At 45.6% G+C, this 20216-nt stretch overlaps 1 protein-coding gene across 2 annotated transcripts in view; it reads right to left on the bottom strand.

Moving 5' to 3' along the window:
* Positions 1 to 20216, bottom strand: part of AKAP13 (A-kinase anchoring protein 13) — a 298396-nt gene that overhangs the window by 192766 nt on the left and 85414 nt on the right. For both annotated transcript variants that reach the window (XM_063142172.1, XM_063142171.1), the window contains exon 3: positions 10149 to 10192. In XM_063142172.1, the coding sequence (XP_062998242.1) occupies positions 10149 to 10181 (33 nt within the window). In that variant the 5' untranslated portion in view covers positions 10182 to 10192. The remainder of the gene's footprint in view (positions 1 to 10148; positions 10193 to 20216) is intronic.

The following is a 20216-nucleotide window of genomic DNA, read 5'->3' on the forward strand; positions in this document are numbered from 1 at the left end:
GATAATAGTTCCCGGTTTCCAGATGCTGAGGCTGAGGGCCATTTCGCATATCATGGTTTTCAGGTGTACATTTACGATCGTTAAATAGACACCTAAAACTGTAACGAGCGAATGTGACGAACATTGGTAGGAAAAAGAACAGGTGTGTTGCCACATCATGGCTTTGTCTGGGTGCAACCCAAACCACATTTTAACGCTCTAGCGGGGGGGTATGCAACGTTTGCGCTCCTGAGAGCCACGTATGGTGCCGGTTGGGGGGAATCGAGGGCTGCACATACATGTATACAGGAAGAGGCGCACACAGACATATACACAAATGTAGTTGCATGCACAACTGTAGGGTGACCATATTTGGGAAACCAAAAAAGAGGACACCTAGTGTGTGTGTGGGGAAGCAGCTTTCTGAGTCCTGCAGAAAGTACGTTATTCCCCCTCCACCTTAAAGGACCCGATTGGAGTGGAGGAGGGGAAAGGATTTCATTCTGCACCACCACCATCCACTCCAATTGGGGCCTTTTCTATAATGTCCACGAATGACCCACTTTCCCCTTTAAGACCTCAATTGGAGCTCGGGGTAGGGGAATGATGTGCCTGAAGAAAGCATGTCATTCCCTCCTGCCATGCTAATGGCAGCCTTAAAGGGGAAGGTGTGTCATTCCAGGACATTATTGAAAATTATAGAAAATCCCCCGACACCATGGAAAGAACAAAAACCAGGACAAATCCGGGGAAATCCTGACAGTTGGTCACCCTACACAAATGCACATATATACATGTGAGATCCTGATACAGACTGTTCGTTCCTTACTGCTTGCAGTAATGGAGAAAGAATCCTCTGGGGAGTGAAAAATAAAGGCACTGGAGAAATTGGGAAGGGGGGGACTGGCAGCAGTGGAAGGGTCAAGGCACCCTTGGAGTCCCCCAGAATGCAGATTGGTCAACCCTGAGCTAGAGAAATGTGAGATGAGGATGCTTAACCCTTTCCCCACAGCCGTTTGTCAGGTTAAAATTGCCTCCCAAGCAGCTTTCTCTGCTCTCTCCTTTGGCACACCTGTGAGTAGATCAGAACGTTTTTGCTTCTGTTCTCAATTAAGCATAGATACTCATTCTGTCCAAACCAAAAACCATGGCTGGTGCTAACTAAGGACACAGGTCAGGATTGTAAACCATGGTTTGAAGTTGGCTTACTTCCCTAAACCATAGCTAAGACTAGCCACAGTTTGTCTGGGTTTGGATGTAACAAGTAACTCACAGATAATAAGCAGAAGTATCCAATCTCATCCTTGCGGCAGCATAGGGGAGAAGGGAGGAGAGTGTGGTGCTAAACCATAGTTTGGCATTGCACGGGGACGCAGGCCGCTGCGTGAAACCATCCTAAGAGCCTTCCTGACAATACAATGAATACAAATGCCGCCTGAAAACGGTTTCTTCTACCTACAAGGACGCTGACCCACTAGAATGATGAACCGAGAAATCCAGGCTGATTCCCGAAGTCTACGTGGCTGAAAAGTGACATCCTCGTTCGACCGTAGACTGCAGCTAAAATAAAAATCTATCGGTCTTTCCGGGCGACAAACATTTCAGAGCCAGAGCACAGGGTCTGTCTAACTCTTCACTACAGCTACAGAGGTAAGGAGTAGCATGGTGCAGGCGTTATTTATTTATTTCATTTATGTCCCACCTTTTTTTCCTCCAAGGAACCCAAGGCGGCGTACATAATCTCCTCCTCCTGTCCATTTTAGCCTCTTAACAACAACCCTGTGAGGTTGGGCTGAGGGTCTGTGACTGGCCCAAAGTCACCCAGTGAGCTTCCATGGCCGAGTGGGGACTAGAACCCAGATCTCCTGACTCCCAGTCCAACACTCTAGCCACTACGCCACACTAGCTTAACTGTTTCCGCTTTCAACTGCAGTGAAGAGAATCGGGAGCCGGACATAGCGTAGTAGTTTATTACGGTCAAAAGACCAGCAAAGTAGAATAGCACTGTGAATACAATGATATGAAAGCAGTTACAGCTGATAAAAAGTAAAATTTGAAAAAGTGAAATTTTAAAAAGTGAAATTGAATAAGAAGATTAAAAACATAGGATTTCCTTCTCCCTAGTCATGGTTAAGTTGAACACGGTTCCGTCTTAACTAGAGACTGTAAACACATCACCACTCCCCCAAAAGCAAACTCAGTGTCCACGTGCCTTTACAGGATTGGAGCCGAGATGGGCCTGCCGACAAACAACCGTGAGGCGTCAACGTGCTCAGGTGAATCCCAAGGTATGCAGAAATATGAAGCCACACAAACAAAACACCAAAAGAGGGGAAATCACAACCCCGCCAAAAGAGTCCGGTGAGGGCTGAGTAATGTTTAGTAGCCGCCAGGAGCCTGCACAGTGGTTCTCGGAAGCTACGGAATATTAAAGGTCAGCGGTAAAAGAAAAATGGGGGAAATGGGCCTGGGGTGGGGGGTGGGGTAAATCACTACTGGCATACTTGAATCCATAATGGTTTATAGTCTCCCACATAGAATCATAGAAGAGTAGAGTTAGAAGGGGCCTATAAGGCCATCGAGTCCAACCCCCTGCTCACTGCAGGAATCTACCTTAAAGCATACCTGACAGATGGCTGTCCAGCTACCTCTTGAATGCCTCCAGTGTGGGAGAGCCCACAACCTCCCTAGGTAACTAGGTAACATTGTCGTACTGCTCTAACAGTCAGGATGTTTTTCCTGATGTCCAGCCGGAATCTGGCTTCCTGTAACTTGAGCCCATTATTCCATGTCCGGGATGATTGAGAGGAGATCCTGGCCCTCCTCTGCGTGTCAACCTTTCAAGTATTTGAAGAGTGCTACCATATCTCCCCTCAATGGTGCTCATGGGCATGAATACATCCATAGACAGCCCTTTCGGCACCTGCTCAATCCTACTTTTTTATTTTATGTCTCAAGATTTCTGTTTTAAATTAAAACAGAATTTTTAAGGTATTTATTTTTAAAACGGGGAGTCTGGTTTGCTACAAAGTGAACTGCTGCCTTCCAGCGCCATCTTTACTTGGCTTCAAAAGAGTGGTTTTGTCTTTTGAAGCTCAGCACCTACCGCTGCCTTGTACTGGAGGGTCTTGGACACGTTGTATAATTTCCAGTTTGGACTCCTGGAAAATGCGTGTTCTGGGACCAGCCCTTCCCCACCATGGCAACCATTTTACGAACGGGCAAGCCCCCTCCCCAAAGGTGAGGCGCTCCTGGTTTATATATCCTAGAGGAAGGCATGGCTAGCTGACCAGCAATTTCAACAGAAGCACGTCAGCTCTAATTTCAAATCCTCGCTGTGACGGGTGCAGACAGATCCCTTAACTTCAGTTAACAGGAGGGGAAGGAAATTTGCTCTAGGGAGAGTTTATCATGCTTGTAGAGACAGAGCAGGTTATTCCACCGCAGACATTTGATCGCTTTAACCTTGATTGAAAGAGTCAGCAGTATGTCTGCACTCGTCCCTGCTGGAGCCACGACGACTCATTTTGAAAACAAGTGATGCGTTTTGCGCAAAATCGAGAAAGAAATGTAGTTTGTCTTTCAATACAGCGGGGTGGGGGGACAGGACACTTCCTCAAAAGTTCAAACAAACGGGCTTCTTTTGTTCCTTTAAAGTCCCACAAAGCTAACAAGGGGATAGGTGGGGGAATGAGACCTTTGGAAAAAGAAACCATTACGAACATTTGATGTTCATGTTCTGCAGCGGCCACTGGGTGTCAGTGCACTGCTCTCAACCAAGGCTTGTACTCCGCATGCAATACAGCAGCCTTCTTAACCTGGTGCCCGCCAGATGTGCTGGACTGGGAATTATGGGAGTTGCAGTCCCACACGTCTGGAGGCTCACTAGGTCGGGGAAGGCTGCAGTACAGAATGAGAAAGAGGCGATGGATGAAAGAGAGCAACGAAGTTCAGAAGGAGTTTGCAAAACCCACTACGGCATTCCGTGTAAGTGGTGCCTTAACAGGCTCGTTGCTTCAACCAGCGGAGGCTGGTGGCTCCGATATGAGTGGGGCAGTGAATCTGCTCCAGGTTACATTCAGGAGTTCCAGTCAGAACTCTACAGGAGCTATCCCTAGGAGGAGGGCTTTCTCCGCTGTGGCACCCCGGTTGTGGAATGAGCTCCCCAGAGAGGTCTGCCTGGCGCCTACACTGAACTCCTTTCGTCGCCAGCTGAAGACCTTTTTATTCACTCAGTATTTTAACACTTAATTTTAACTTAAATTTAAATTATACTGTTTTAACTCTGTATTTTAACCTTATATCAATTTTGCTGCGTGGTTTTATCCTGGTTGTGCTTTTTATATTGTATTTTGTATTTGTATTTTTAACTTGTTGGTTGTTTTATGATGGTTTTAATTTTTGTGAACCGGCCAGAGAGCTTCGGCTATTGGGCGGTATAAAAATGTAATAAATAAATAAATAAATAAAATCCAAGGGACTTGTGCAGTGGTTTTCAAGCATTTGGCGTTCAAAGGGCCTCTCTTCAGGGGTGCCTTCAGTTGAGGCTTTTATCCTGCCTCATTTGCAGAAATAACAACAGGGTCATCCACTCATAACCCGCTTGTGTTTTCCCATCACTTCTTACTGCAGAAAATCCCCTAAGGAGTAAAGGACAGGATGGCTACACAATACCTTCTAACTGGGTGGCAGGACCCCTCCACCTGGAAGCACCCCATATCCATCTTTTCTGCCGAGGATATCGTGAGCCACAGCTCTGCTGCATGTTGCAAAGGATTCTGGGAGAGTGCTCTACAGCTCGGACTCTCTTCCAGGCACTAGTCAGGCCTGCTAGCTCTCAGCACTACCCCACAAAAAAATGCAAGTATGCCCAAGAACATCTCCCCTGTAGCTCCATGTTGCAGAGGAAGGTCAACAGTCCTGACGAATAAGCAGTCTTGCAGGGATGTTAATCTACTGTGATGGGTTTTCTCACTGAGCTACCAAAGATCCTTAGGGTTCCCGAAATGCAGAGCTTTTCTATACGAGGCTGTTAATCCGCTACATCTACTTTCACTTTTGTCGCAGCATTGGGAGCCAAGCACTACACAAAGAGCACTTCCTTTCCTGCTTTTCTGCTACATAACCTCCAGGTGGCCTTGTGGTACGGCAGGATAGTGCAAATACACAAGAGGAAATCATACTTTCTTTCACTTTCACAATTAAAAGCAGCATTTTCCCTGCTCTAACAAAAAAAATTGCTGAAAGCACTAGTTAGACAAAGAAGCAAAACTGGGGGGGGGGGTAATGACATCATCTAAAGGAGCCGTAAACAACTGTGAGTAGGAACGAAAAGTGCACAATAAATGCCTAGTGTAGAAACGCCCACAGTCTGAAAACCTCTGCTTTAGCTCAAATCAAGATCCTAGGAAGAATTCAATGAAGCGGCACTGCTAGCTTCATCGTGAGCCTTTCTGCGGGATCGCCTTCTCCCGTACAATCCATCCCGCACACTCAGGTCCTCTGGGAAGAATTTACTCCAGCCGACAAAAACAAGGCTGACGTCTATTACCCAGAGGACCTTTGCTTCTGCCGCTCCCAGTTTGTGGAATGGTTTTCCGGGAGAGGTTTGTCAACTTAACCATCTTCCAGAATTTAAGAAAGCCTTAAAGCCTGATCTCTTCCGGCAGGCCTACCCAGATGAATAATTTTAAGATGCCTTTTTTAATGGTGTGCTGCTTTTAATGATGCACTGGTTTTAAACGTTTGAATTCGTTGTATGTATTTTATGGTGTTTCTATTTGTGTTGTACCCCGCCTCGATCCAGAGGGAGAGGCGGGTAACAAATAAATAAATATATTATTATTATTATTATTATTATTATTATTATTATTATTAACCAGCTCCACCAATGTTTACTGTAGGGTGGTCGGCTAATGACAAGGTGCTCCCTAATGCCCTCTTTTTCCACATGTCTCTTGCCACAATTCCTTGTGCCTTTCCGCCCTGACAAACAAAAGTTATTATCGGAATGCAACGTATATACACAGGTCCGTTCACACAAAGGAAATGGGCGTTCGCGTATCTGTGTTTACACGTTTGCATGATGTAATCTTAATCACATAATTTTTCACCCCTTGGTCACACAATGAGCACTTTATCGTACCACCCTTTTCTTGGTGCCGTGTCTTCCTTTCTTCCTTTCTTTTTCAGACGGACTATGAATACCTGGACAGAAACAGCGACTACGATCTCCAAGACTGCTTGGTGGATTCTGGGAGATCGCCCAGAACCTCATGTGTAAACAGAAATGCGCACAACGTGACCACATTTCAATATTTAGGACCACATGAAAAGAATGTCTGAGCCGCTTACATGAATCTGGGAAACCGCAACTTGCGTCCTTGCCACAAGGTAAATCATGTGTAAAAAGCGCCCTAGCTGGTGAAGAATTTCCTTTATTCGGTTCTCTTAAAAGAAAACTGTACTCTGCCAAATGAAGGCAGGTTCCTGGCTACTTACCACTGGAAGTCTCTCCTCCAGCATTTTACAGCCAAGGGTCTGAAGGCGGGGGGAACAGAAATCCTATAGCCCCAGGCTGCCTCCCACGTTTTGGCTCACTCAGTGGCTAGACTCATGACCTATGCTTCTAGGGTTGAACAAGCATCCAATGGTTCACCCCAAAAGGAGTTGAATACTTGCGAGTTCTCAAGTATTAAGAGCCTCGTGTGGGGCAGAGTGGTAAGCGGCAGTTACTGCAGCTGAAACTCTCCCCACGGCCTGAGTTAGATCCCAGCGGAAGCTGGTTCTCAGGCAGTCGGGCTCAGGTCGACTCAGCCATCTATCCTTCCGAGGTCGGTAAAATGAGTACCCAGCTTAGCTGGGGGAAAGGTAGCCGCGACTGGGGAAGGCAACAGCAAACCACCCCGCTACAAAGTCTGCCAAGAAAACGTCAGCGAAAGCGAGCATCCCTCTAGGAGTCAGCAATGACTCAAGTGCTTGCACGGGAGGTTCCTTTCCTTTTCCTTTCCTCAAATTAAGAAGTAGCAAAAGCTTGAAGCAGCTGCCAAAGAGCCCAACCCCAACACCACCTTCCCCTTCTCCAAGGCCCAGGAACGTACCTTCGGGGAAGGGGAAAGGAGCAGCTGCTTCCACTAGCAGAGCGGACAGATAAAAGGAAGGACTCCTTCACATAACGCATAGTTAAGCGATGGAATTCGCTATCACACAACATTCGGATGGTTTGAAAAGGGGATTAGACGAATTCCTGGAGAAGGCCGTCAGTGGCTACTAATCCTGATGGCTATATGCTACATTCACAGTATGCCCATGTACACCAGTTTCTGGTGGACATGGGCGGGAGCGTGCTGTTGCACTCATGCTCTGCTTGTGGATTCGCCATGGGCAGCTGGCTGGCCATTGTGAGAACCGAATGTTGGACTAGATGAAGCCTTGGTCTGATCCAGCAGGGCTCTTCTGATGTTCTTAATTTGGAGAAATAAGAAACCGAGCAAAAACGAAATGGACGGATTCATTCAGGATTACCCCGCCAGTATTGGGCAAAAGGCAGGATACAAACAAATATAATAATGTAATAATAATTGATTCTATTCAGAAGCACTCCGGTTGACTTCTCACAGAACGTTGGACTAGACGTGACTAGCATGGCTCTTCTTAAGTTCTTGTGTTCTTGAGAGACTTGTTCCCACTGAGGATGGGACTGGGACTATCAACCGCAGAATATCCCACGGAAATGTCAAGTGTCAGCATCTTCTTGCTCAGAATCGTGGGGAAAGTATTCCAAGTCCCCTCCCTGTCAGGAAAAGATGCTCCCTTAGATAGGGTGACCCTATGAAAAGGAGGACAGGGCTCCTGTATCTTTAACAGTTGTATTGAAAAGGGAATTTCAGCAGGTGTCATTTGTATATATGAAGAACCTGGCGAAATTTCCTCTTCATCACACCAGTTAAAGCTGCAGGTGTCCTGCCCTCTTTTAAATCTGGTCACTCTGGTATAGCTCCTGCACTTTAACTGCTGTGATGAAGGGGGAATTTCACCAGGTTCTCCATATATACAAATGACAGCTGCTGAAATTCCCTTTTCTATGCAACTGTTAAAGGTACAGGAGCCCTGTCCTCCTTTTCATATGGTCACCCTACCTTGGGAGCACCATTCCTACCTTGGGAGCACCCTACCTTGGGAGCACCATTAATGCATATAAGAAGAACCACACTGGATCAGACCAAGGGTCCATCTAGTCCAGCATTCTGTTCATGTACTGGCCAACCAGCTGCCTGCAGGAAACTCACAGACAGGGCAGGAGTGTAGTAGCGCACGCACACACACACACACACACACACACACACACACACACACACATCCATGTCTCCAGAAACTGGTATACCAAGGTATACTGCCTCTGATACTGGACAGCATATTGCCAGCAGGATTAGTAGCTGTCGATAGCCTTCCCCTTCATGAATTTGTCTAATCTCCCTTGAAAGTCATCCAAATTGGTGGCCATCGCTACACCTTGCGGTAGCAAATAGTGGCCCATGGCCACCAGATTCGCCTTCCCAAAGGTAGGCTCTTGGGCTTTGCGGCAGAGGGCAGAGGTGGCTCACAAGACCAAGGTGAGCACAGCCCTGCTTGCAGAGCACAGAGCAAGCGGATCACGGCTGTGCTCACTGCAATCTCTCTGCAAGCATCCACACAGGGGTGCTGGCTTTTGTAAGCACACCTGAGCTAAATCTTCACCAAGCAGGATAGAACACCATGAAAGCAGTATTTATTTATTTATTATTTATTACATTTTTATACCGCCCAATAGCCGAAGCTCCCTGGGCGGTTCACAAAAATTAAAACCACGAAGAGCATAGTACAGCAACCAACAATCTAAAAACACAGATACAAAATACAATATAAAAAGCACAACCAGGGTAAAACCACACAGCAGAAATTGATATAGGTTAAAACAGCAGAGTTTAAATTTAAGTTAAATTCGGTGTTAAAATACTGAGAAAATAAAAAGGTCTTCAGCTGGCGACGGAAGGAGTACAGTGTAGGCACCAGGCGGACCTCTGTGGGGAGCTCGTTCCACAGCCGGGGTGCCACAGCAAAGAAAGCCCTCTTCCTGGTAGCCACCTGCCTCACTTCCTTTGGCAGGGGCTCATGGGGAAGCCTCCCTGTGGATGATCTTAAGGTCCAGGCAGGTAGATACGGGAGGAGGCGTTCCTTCAAATAACCTGGCCCCAAGCCGTTTAGGGCTTTGAATATAAAAGGCAGGAGGCACACATTATTGCTTTGTAGCAGTATTGAAGTGCACCGACAACTGTTGGGGCCCTTTGACACATACCATATACCGCTTTCATGGTGCGATATCCTGCTTGGTGTGGCTCCTGCCTTTTATATACTGCTTTCATAGTATTATATCCTGCTTGGTGTATATTAGGCCCTGTTCAAATGCTTCACCCATCCCGTCTCATGTTTGCGGTCAAGTTCTCAGTGTGCCTTCGATCACAACTGTACCCAAGTTTCAGCCACTACGTAATGAGTCCCATATTCTGAAAAAAGGGCTGCAGAAATTTGCTGTTTTTACATTTCCCATCACTTGGCTCCACAATAAACAAGCAGGCAGAGAATAGAATACTAAGAGCTCTATATGCCGCTTATGGTAGATTTGGGACATTGGCCCAAATTGACTTCTCATCAAAAATACTACCATTCCAAATAAATGCAAATTATGTCGTTATTATTATTTCCCAACATTTTTCCTCTTGCAGGGAACCCAAGGCAGCTTACATGGTCCTCCTCCACCTCTTTATTTTATCCTCCCAACAACCCTGTGAGTTGTTGTCGTCCCGGGGTCGTCCCTGCTTGCTCCCGGGATATCCTGTGTGTCATGTACATGAACAGGGATGACCCCGGGACGATCCTGGGATAAACCTTAGGTCTAGCTAAGGCCTATGTTAGGCTGGAAGTTAGTGATTGGACCAAAGCCAGCTTCAACAGGGACTAGAACCCAGATCTCCCAAGTCCCACGCTTTAGCCACTACACCACCCTGTCTCTCTAATTACTGACCAAATTATCTTTTAAAAGCCACACCTGTAAGAAAGAAAGAGTTTAAAAGTTATTTTTTAAAAAATCCCGGTAGATGAAAAATGTAGTATGGAGGGAATGTTTTACTCACATATAATGGAGCTTGCTGTGGATTAAGTTTCATGACCCAGAACGCTGGAAGAGAAAGAGAGACTTGTTAAAATACTATTGCAACAGCCACAGTACAAGACTAAGCAATTTACTTCTGACAAAGTGGACTCTTGATGTATTAGTCTTTAAGGTGCCACAAGACTCTGTCCAAGGCCTTCGCTAGACCTAAGGTTTGTCCCGGGGTCGTCCCTGTCTGCTCCCGGGATCCCCTGTGTGACATTTAGATGCACAGGGATGACCCTAGGACGATCCCGGGATAAACTTTAGGTCTAGCTAAGGCCCAATTTACTTTTGTAAAAGTTTTTTTAAAAAGCAGCTCATAAATGATTTCCATGACCACTCATATTCATACCTGGAAAGGATGTTATTTCCCCCCGATTTTCCAGTAAATAAATACATAGAATATGGAGCAAATTACAGAAATGTCTCATTGCATATTCATGTTTCAATAAATTCTCTAAAACATTTTAAAGAAAAGAAGTGCTGAAATATATACATGTGCAAGGAAGACCCATGCACGCAAAGGATGTGGACGCACACCTTTGACATGAGGCTCACCTAGCTGCCTTGAACCTGACAAGTGCACTTGTTAAAACATGATACACCTCTCCTTCCAGGGTAGCTAAAGTGTGCGTGGCAAAGGTGGCTGGAAATTTGCAAATACCCTTTATGCCTTGTAGCACAGAAATGGGAGGCATTGCAGAGTTCACTTTGACTTTCCGGACATGGGATAAGCTGAACTTAGTACCCGAGAATGTGTCGCCCTGTTCTGGTTCAACTTGGGAGAGGTTTTTTCCCCCTCTCTCATAGTGCAGGAACCTGGAGTCATCCAAAGGAGAGAGATGCAAGGCAGATAAAAGCACTGCACTTAGATAAGCGATGGAATTCACTACTACTAGATGTAGTGATGGGTGGCCCTCCCTGCATCTTGTACTAATGAATTCTATAGCTTATATGGAATCAAACCATTCTAGCTCAGGGTTGACTACACTAGGGATGGAGAGAGGGAATTTGTTCAGTTTGCTTTTTGGAACAAGGAACCCAAGATGGATTACATGGTCCTCCTGCTCTCTATTTCATCCTCCTCACAACCCTGTGAGGTAGGATAGTCAGTGACCAAAGTCACCCAGTGAGTTTCATGACCAAGTGGGGACTAGAACCCAGATCTTCTGAGTCCCAGTCCAACACTCTAACCGCTACATCACACTGGCTCATGCAAATGTGCCTATGTTAGGGAGACGTTAAAACGACATTATAAAAGTGCAACTCAAAATAAAACCTGCAGAGATTTAAAATACGACAACAGATTTAAAACAACAGAGCTAAAAGACTTAAATGCCTGGGGAAATTAAAAGGTCTTCACTTGGCACAACGTAGGCGCTGGGTGACCCTATCCAGGAAGCTCATTCCACAACCAGGGTGCCACAGCAGAAAAGGCCCTCCTCCTGGTAGAACCCCATCTCACTTCCTTTGGCAGGGGTTCACAGAGAAGGACTGCTGAAGACAATCTTAGGGTCTGGGCAGGTATATATGGGAGAAGGTATATATGCCCCCTACAGCTGGGGCCAGGTTCCAAATGGGATGTCAGCTTAAACTTTTCCCCTTAGCCGTTTGTCCAATTAAACTTGCTTCTCATGCTACTTTCCCATGCATGGGGGGGGGGGGAGAGAGAGAGAGAGAGAGAGAGAGAGAGAGAGAGAGAGAGAGAGAGAGAACACATAACTTTTTCTCCATGAGGAGACAAGCAGCTGGAGGGATCATTTTGAGAGAGCTTTGGCTTTTGGGCGGTGTAGAAATGCAATAAATAAATAAATAAATAAATAAATAAATAAATAAATAAATAAATTTTGTCCAGACAATCTGCCTGTGGGGACAGGGTTATGCATCCCGCACTGCTCAATTCCATTCAGTTCTTCCCTTCCTCCCCGTAGGTATTGCAATAACCTGTTGAGAGACCCTCCACACTCCCATCACATCTAGTTTGCGCCAAAGAACTAGGCTTTCACCTTAGTATCACAACTAGGGCCAGATCTACACCAAGCAGAATATAACACTTAGAAAGCGGTTTGAAAACGGCACATGGAATGTGTCAATGGGCCCCAACAGTTGTCCGTGCACTTCGATACCGTTATAAAGCAGTAGCCCAGATCCTGCCTGGGCTTGCTATTTTTGGGGTTACAAGTTTTGGGCTTACAGTTATCGCCTGAATTCTACTAATGGACCGGTGTGGTTTCCTCTGCTTTTCACACAGCCTTCGTCTAATTATTATTATTTGCATTTCAAGATGTTAACGCTTCAATACCGGCAACGGAAAAGTAAATAAAAAATAGGGTACTTCAACATTTATATTTCAAAAGCAAGACTGGGCACCTTTTTGGCATTGGATGGGTTTCTTGGGGGAAAGTTCAACAAACCCCTCAAAAATCTGTCAAACATCGTCTGCGTTAAGGTTTGCAAAAAGCATAACCATACTTGGTTCTCTCTTACCTTGATGGTTCCTAGCTTATGCGAGCCCAATTATTAACCGTGCCTTAAAACGTTCTCAGAATCTGATAAAACGTCTCCATGTATGGCATTAGTATTAGTGTGTTGTACAACTGTTAGTTATACGATTCTCCTGTTTCTCTCTGCCAGATGTACTGCGCAGAACATTTGCGCCTGGTACATTTAACAAGACAGATTCTTTTCTCTGGCAACCTCATTTTCTTTTCTTTTTTCTTTTACAGGGACAGGATACAGAGATATTTACGGCAAGAAAGACGGCACTGTGGATACGAAAGCATTCCATCCAAAATATTAAGGCTATTTTTAGGAAAGGTTGCATGACAATGTCCAAAATGTTTCCTTTTCAGACATAAGACAGTACGACCCAAATGTCTATACTCCCCTTTCTAGCCCTATCGCCACATCTTCGTTACAGATCCAAGGAACCCTAGAATGGTAGGGGGGCGAGACAGAGGGGGGGGGGAGAAGCCAAAGGAATTCTTCGCCAAAAAACAATCCTTTAGTGGAATCCACGACACTTAACCTTGCACTGAACAATTAAAATCTGTTGCCCTGCTTTCCCCAGCTGGGTGCCCGCCAGATGTGTGGGGCTACAACTCCACATCTGGAGGCCACTGGGTTAGAGAAGCCTCCTGCCACATAATAAAGCCAGGGCTATGTATCCTGCTTAGCCTCCAAGCTAAAAATATTAAAATCCCGCAGTCCTCAAACTGAGCCAGGTCCCATAAATCACGATAGCATAACTATTTGTTTAGGTTTTGTTAATCAGAGGGAGTGACACAGAGCTATGCAGCAGTGCAGTGAGGATCCGTCCCACCCTTGCTGGCAGCCTCGCTTCAACCATTTTCCCAGCTTCGCCATTTGAGCACTCATTGCCCACGCAGCGGCTCTTCAAAGCTCCATTTATTTATTATTTATTTATTTATTTATTGCATTTTTATGCCACCCAATAGCCGAAGCTCTCTGGGCAGTTCACAAAAATTAAAACAGTGAAAACCACAACCAAACAACCAACAGTCTAAAAACACAAAATACAAAATGCAATATAAAAAGCACAACCAGGATAAAACCACACAGCAGAAATTGATATAAGATTAAAATACGGAATTAAAACTGCAAAGTTTAAATTTAAGTTAAATTAGGTGTTAAAATACTGAGAAAATAAAAAGGTCTTCAGGAAGGAATACAGTGTAGGCGCCAGGCGAACCTCTCTGGGAAGCTCGTACCACAGCCGGGGTGCCACAGCAGAGAAAGCCCTCCTCCTAGTAGCCTCCTGCCTCACTTCCTTTGGCAGGGGCTCACAGAGAAGGACCCTTGAGGATGATCTTAATGTCTGGGCAGGCACATATGGGAGGAGGCATTCCTTCAACTGAAACCCGGACCGGATACACCACCCCACTGACATCGGAGACACCAGCCTCCGCTGATATGGACCCCCACACACACCCCAAAGACATGGATTCAGCAGCAAGCCCAATGCTTATATAAAACTGCAGATCTGCTCCAAATTGCTATTATTTCAGAGAGAAATGCACCCTTTCAAAATCGAGGCATTTGGATCCATTTCTCGCCAAAATGTTTCTAAAAATGTTTCTAAAATGTTTCTAAAAAAGAAAAGAAAAATCCAAGCCAAGCATTTTGTTTAAATTCATTCAGCGGACCAATCTGCAGTGAAGAGAAACAAAGACACATTCCTGGTCAATGTGTGATTTAGCAGACATGCCAAGTGGCAGATGTCAAAAGAATTACACTCAGCACCGTATGGAGATAAACGAAAAGGTTACCAAATCAGCAGCATGTACGAAGGCATCTGGGTTGCCGAGATCAAAAAAGGGGGAGCAAACAGCACTCATATCGGGGGTCCCCGACATGGCGCTCATGGGCACCAACGTGCCCGTGGATCTGCCAAGTTCCTAGTCCCTCTTGGTTTTTATTTTAGCTCTTAAGATTTTATCATTGAGTTCTTTTAGCTGGGAGTCTAGCATGCTGCAAAGACACACATACACACACAGAGAGATACACTGATACACACACACATCTGTATATATCGATAGCATTATTTTATTTATTTGATTTACACTCAGGGTACACACACACACTTATATAGCTGCATATAGCTCTGCTTATACGAAAGCTTTATTTGCTGCTATGCACTTGGCTGTAGAACAAGAATGACCACATGATGGCCATGAAGGGCCAATTCCTAGCGGATGGACAAGATCCACATTTGGAGCAATCCAAGGATGTTATGCAAGGAGGACTTCCTGGGGCAAAGCAGTCGCTGAAACAAATACGGAGCTGCGTCCATAAGTGAGCTATTCAAAGCAGCAAACGTTGGCCGGGAGAAGGGGAGAAGAGGCCACAGATGGGGGTGGGGGGGAGAGGTGCTGGATGCAAGCTTCAATCTAAACAAAAGAACAATTGTGTTGCATCCTTGACGTTAAAACAAGGATGTTTACAGAGCCTTAAGCGGAGATGATCACAGACAGGGGCTGCTCGGAGAATGGAAGCAATTGGGCTCCCTTTCTCAGAAGGATTCTTGGTTGTTCTCCCCCAGCAACAATGGCTTTCGAGCTGCGTTCCTAAGAATGCGGAAGGCCATCAGGAACGATGCACGAATGTACCTGAACAAAAGCTAGGGCGCGCTGGGCGTGCCTTGCCCCCCCCCCCCCCGGACACCATCTAAGATCATGCAAGGAAATGGACAGGTCCAAATTGCCTGGTTGACGTCCTACGCCAAGGGTCCAACCACCACCTGGTTTTTCGTCCCTGCCCTCCCCCGCCACATCTACTTCCAAAGATGGCCACATCACTCTGCCAGATGGTAGGGCTGGCCCTGAAATGTTTGCCCACACAGTTAACCCCTTCATCCCCTCTCCCCGTATGTGGTTTTCCCCTAGCCCCGCCACCGTTTTCTACTAAGAGATGGGGAGAGCAATCCTATGGTTACCTCCAGGATCCGAGGCAGTAAGCCTGTGTGCACGAGTTGCTGGGGAACATGGGCGGGAGGGTGCTATTGCACCACGTCCTGCCTTGTAGATCCCTGGTCGACAGCTGTTTGGCCACTATGTGAACAGAGTGCTGGACTAGATAGACCCTGGGTCTGATCCAGCATGGCTGTTCTTATGGCCCTTGGACAGCATTTGGGGGAGGGGCATAGGATAGTTCGAATTCCTGCATCTCAGTTCGGAGACAGCTCTCCAACCTCGGACCCAGGAGTCCGAGCTCCCCCTTCTATCCCCCCCCCTTGCAGCCGGCACAGTGAGAAGCACCCCAGCTACCTCTCCCCTGTAGGTGGGGAGAGGAGCAGATCAGTAGCTTTGGTGGACTCAAATGAAATGAAAGAATTTCCAAGCTTGGCATCATCATCAGAAGATGCGATGCTTTCAACAACTCAGGGCACCAGATGATGCTGCAGACAGGATATTGGAGAAGAATGAGACGAGAGCCCCCCTGGCCCATGAATTAGCGCAGGACACTGAAAACAAGCAGGCTATAAGGCACCCGAAACAGGCCCAAGCCATTAGCAAAAAGCCGATGTGAAAGAAAACCAACCCAGCCACTTTCAAACGCAGACACGCCTTTCAGAACTTTTAAGGACTGAGTGACACAAGTGGATCTCTTCAGCATTTAAGTGAAAAGCCAGGCTTTGGGCTTCCCGAAAGAGTCATAGGAGGCGCAAAGGACTCGCGCAGGGCACTGAGATTTCCCATCCAGCTGAGGGAAAGAAAACTGCAAAGCGCTACTTGAAACGCAGGCCACAGGGACGTGGGCTGGACAGCAGCTGCATCAGGGATTCCTCTGGGAGTGGATGTATATTTAGAAAAGACAGGTGTATAAAAGGAAGATTCCTTTTATACAGGCCTACTTCCAGTCTCACTCGAGCAGGCCTTAAAGCTGCATGGACTTTAACGAGCACAATTAACTCATTAAAATTTGCAGATGGCATTAAAGATAGATAGATAGATAGATAGATAGATAGATAGATAGATAGATAGATAGATAGATAGATAGATAGATCCTCCCTTCACTAGGTTCGTACATAAAACGATCAGCCGCAGTGCCGTAACCTGAATTTTCAAAATGCAAAACAGCAAGTCCTGCAGGGAAATTCACCCAGGTGGCTTGTGGTTATATGTGAACCAGGTGAATCTCCACAGCCCCCCGCCCCCGTCTCTCTCTCTCTCACACACACACACACAGAAGACAGAATGTCTCTTCTAACACGACACCTGCTATAAACAGTATGGCCATCATCTAAAAAAGCAAGCAAAGTGTGATTTATTTATTTTTGGGTTCCCTTTAAGGTTTATTTATTTATTTAAACATTTGTATCCCGCCGTATATCATTCAAATCTCAGGGCGGCATACAGATAAGAATCAATTCAAACAGAGTAAAACAATAAATAATTTGCACAGTGAAAATGTATTCAACCATTAACAAGTTAATACTAGCAAAATATTTAAAACATTTAAACTATACGCACCTTTAGGCAAATTTAGCCCACAACGGCATTGGTAAAAGGCCACGTTTTAACTTGGCACTGAAACAAAGCCAGCGTCTTTGCCAATCGGGCGTTCAAGGGGAGGGCATTCCACAACCGGGGTGCCACAACAGAGAAGGCCCTCTGCCATGTCCCATCATGATGTATGTCACGTACGGGTGAGACGCAGAGGAGGGCTCCTCCGATAGATCCCAAATCTTGGGCAGGCATATAATGGGAGAGGCGCTCCCTTGAGCAGCATTTTACGCATATGCGATTGTAGGCAGAATTAATTTATATTTAATACTCAATTAATTTACTAGGATTGCTTAGCCGACACAACCTTCATTTCATAGCCAACTTCCTAGTGGCCCGTGTCTTCCAGTCCTCAGGTACCCATCCTGTCTCGCTGCCTCTGAGGGCGGTGCCCAACATACGGCACCTGAGGCCGCTGCCTCATCACATCTAATGGTAGGAGCACCTCTGTCCACACAAGACCCTAGATCTACAGGGTTAGGGAGGACCTTCTAAGCAAATCCATCAGCGGAAGAGGAGGGAGGTGGGAAGACAACTTAAAAAAACACAGATCTTTTTTTTTTTTTTTTTACAAATAATTCAAAATTGTTCTGGGAAGAAATGCTGAAATTCCTCCTCAAGCATTCCTCCCTCAAAAACTTTGGTAGCCACCCAGCTCTCTTTTTTCACGGAACAGTTGGAGGCAGATGGAACGGTGTGGCAAACAGCCACATTTCCCAACCACCCTCTCTAGGAATGGAGGATGGAAATGGCTTTCCTCCTCTTTAATCATGGCATTGCTCTGCTCTTGCCTCTTCCATTTCTGTCCCCACATCCCAGAATGGCAATACTGTCCTAAAAAAAAAATATCCCACCCCGTTAGGCACGGAAAGCTGGCAGCACTCACCATTCTTTCCCTGTCTGCGCTCTATTTCAAATAAAACAGGAATATTGGCGGTGCGGCAACGGGCATGTAAAAAGGATTATCAGCTGGCTCTAATAATACTGACTGAGCTCAGCCTCGTCATAAGCCTCTTTCTCCTTGTCCGGAACACGTAACACAATGCTCAGTGTTTTGCCACAACAATTGGTGTACGCTGTTGAATGCAGAAGGCACAATTGCTTGACCACCACGACTCATCTAGTCTAGAAAAGTATGCAGAAGCCAAGAGGAAGGCAGCCCCGTGAAATGCCTATTTCATTTAGGCTCCTGGCCGTTTTCGAACATATATTCTTGTTCTACCCACTTTCAAATACAAAAAGGCATCGGCCCTGCCCTAACACTAAATAATAATAATAATAATAATAATAATAATAATAATAATAATAATAATTTATTTATTTATCGCCTCTCCGATTGGATCGAGGCGGAGAACAACAGCAAGCATAAAATACAGATTAAAAACTTAGTATACACTGTTAATACACTGTATTAATATAGTATACATGCAATACCTGATGGAATGCCTCTCCCGACATGAACCTACCCACTCAACATGTAAGGTCCTCCTCCGAGTGCCTACTCTGAGGGAAGCTCAGAGGATGGCAACAAAGGAGAGGGCCTTTTCGGTGGTGGCCCCCTGACTGTGGAATGATCTCCCTGATGAGGCTCGCCTGGCACCAACACTGTTATCTTTCAGGCGCCAGGTTAAGACTTTTCTCTTCTCCCAGGCATTTTAACAGCATTTAACAACGCTAAGTTTGTTTTCTAACGCACCCCAGGACTGTTGTTTTAAATGGATACTGTTGTTTCTATATTTTTGTTTTTATGTTTCTGATGATTCTTAAATTTTGTATACTTTTTAAATGTTTACTGTTTTAACTTTTGTAAACCGCCCAGAGAGCTTTGGCTATGGGGCATGGTATATAAATGTAATAAATAAATACAAATTTTAAAAACATCCTAAAAACATGCTAAAAGCATACTAAAAACATCCTAAAATTCCACTGGATAGGCCTGCCGGAAGAGATCAGTCTTGATAGCTGGTGAACAAGTCTGTATAAGTGACCAACAATGCTGACAGCGGGTTAAAGGAGAGTCATAAGAACATAAGAAGAGCCCTTCTGGATCGGACCGAGGGTCCCTCTGGTCTAGCACTCTGTTCACACAGTGGCCAACCAGCTGTCAATCAGGGACCAACAAAGCAGGACATGGTGCAACAGGGCCCTCCCACCCATGTTGTTGTTATTACTATTATTATTAATTACATTTATGTACCGCCCCATAGCTCTCTGGGTGGTTTACAAAGTCCCCAAGTCATGGCTCACGCCGGCTAGGAATGATGGGCATTGCAGTCTGGAGGGCACCAGGTTGGAGAAAACTTCACTAGAGGTATGAGACTAATTATTATTATAATAATAATTATTATTTATTTATTTATTACCCGCCTCTCCGATTAGATCGAGGCGGGAACAATAAGCATAAAATACATAAAATACTGATTAAAAACACAGTATACACTGTTTAAAAACATCCTAAAATTCTACTGGATAGGCCTGCCGGAAGTGATCAGTCTTGACAGCCTTCTTGAATGCTAAAAGACTGTCAAGCTGTCGAGTCTCCTCCGGCAGGCTATTCCACAGTTTGGGAGCAGCAGAAGAAAAGGTCCTCTGGGTAATGGTTGTCAGCCTAATCTTTGCTGACTGAAGGAGATTCTTCCCAGAGGACCTGAGTGTGCAGGGCGGATTGTACAGGAGAAGGCGATCCCGCAGGTAGCCTGGCCCCAAACCATGTAGGGCTTTGAAGGTGATAACCAACACTTTATACTTCGCCCGGAAACTAATTGGCAGCCAGTGAAGAGATTTTAGGACTGGTATTAAGTACATTTCCACCAGACATCCCCGAAGACACCAGTTCAGGACTGTAGGTTCAAGCCAAAAATCGATGTAATTATTATCGACAGATGAAACACAATATGTGTAAAACATCAATCACTCGTATATGGTAGCCTTCCCCCAACCCAATACTGCCCAGGTGTTTTGGATGGCGATTCCCAACATTTCTGACCATAGGACATACTAGCTGGATCAATACACTTACAGAC

The sequence above is a fragment of the Elgaria multicarinata genome, chromosome 16 (assembly GCF_023053635.1).
Source record: "Elgaria multicarinata webbii isolate HBS135686 ecotype San Diego chromosome 16, rElgMul1.1.pri, whole genome shotgun sequence".
Lineage (NCBI taxonomy): Eukaryota > Metazoa > Chordata > Lepidosauria > Squamata > Anguidae > Elgaria > Elgaria multicarinata.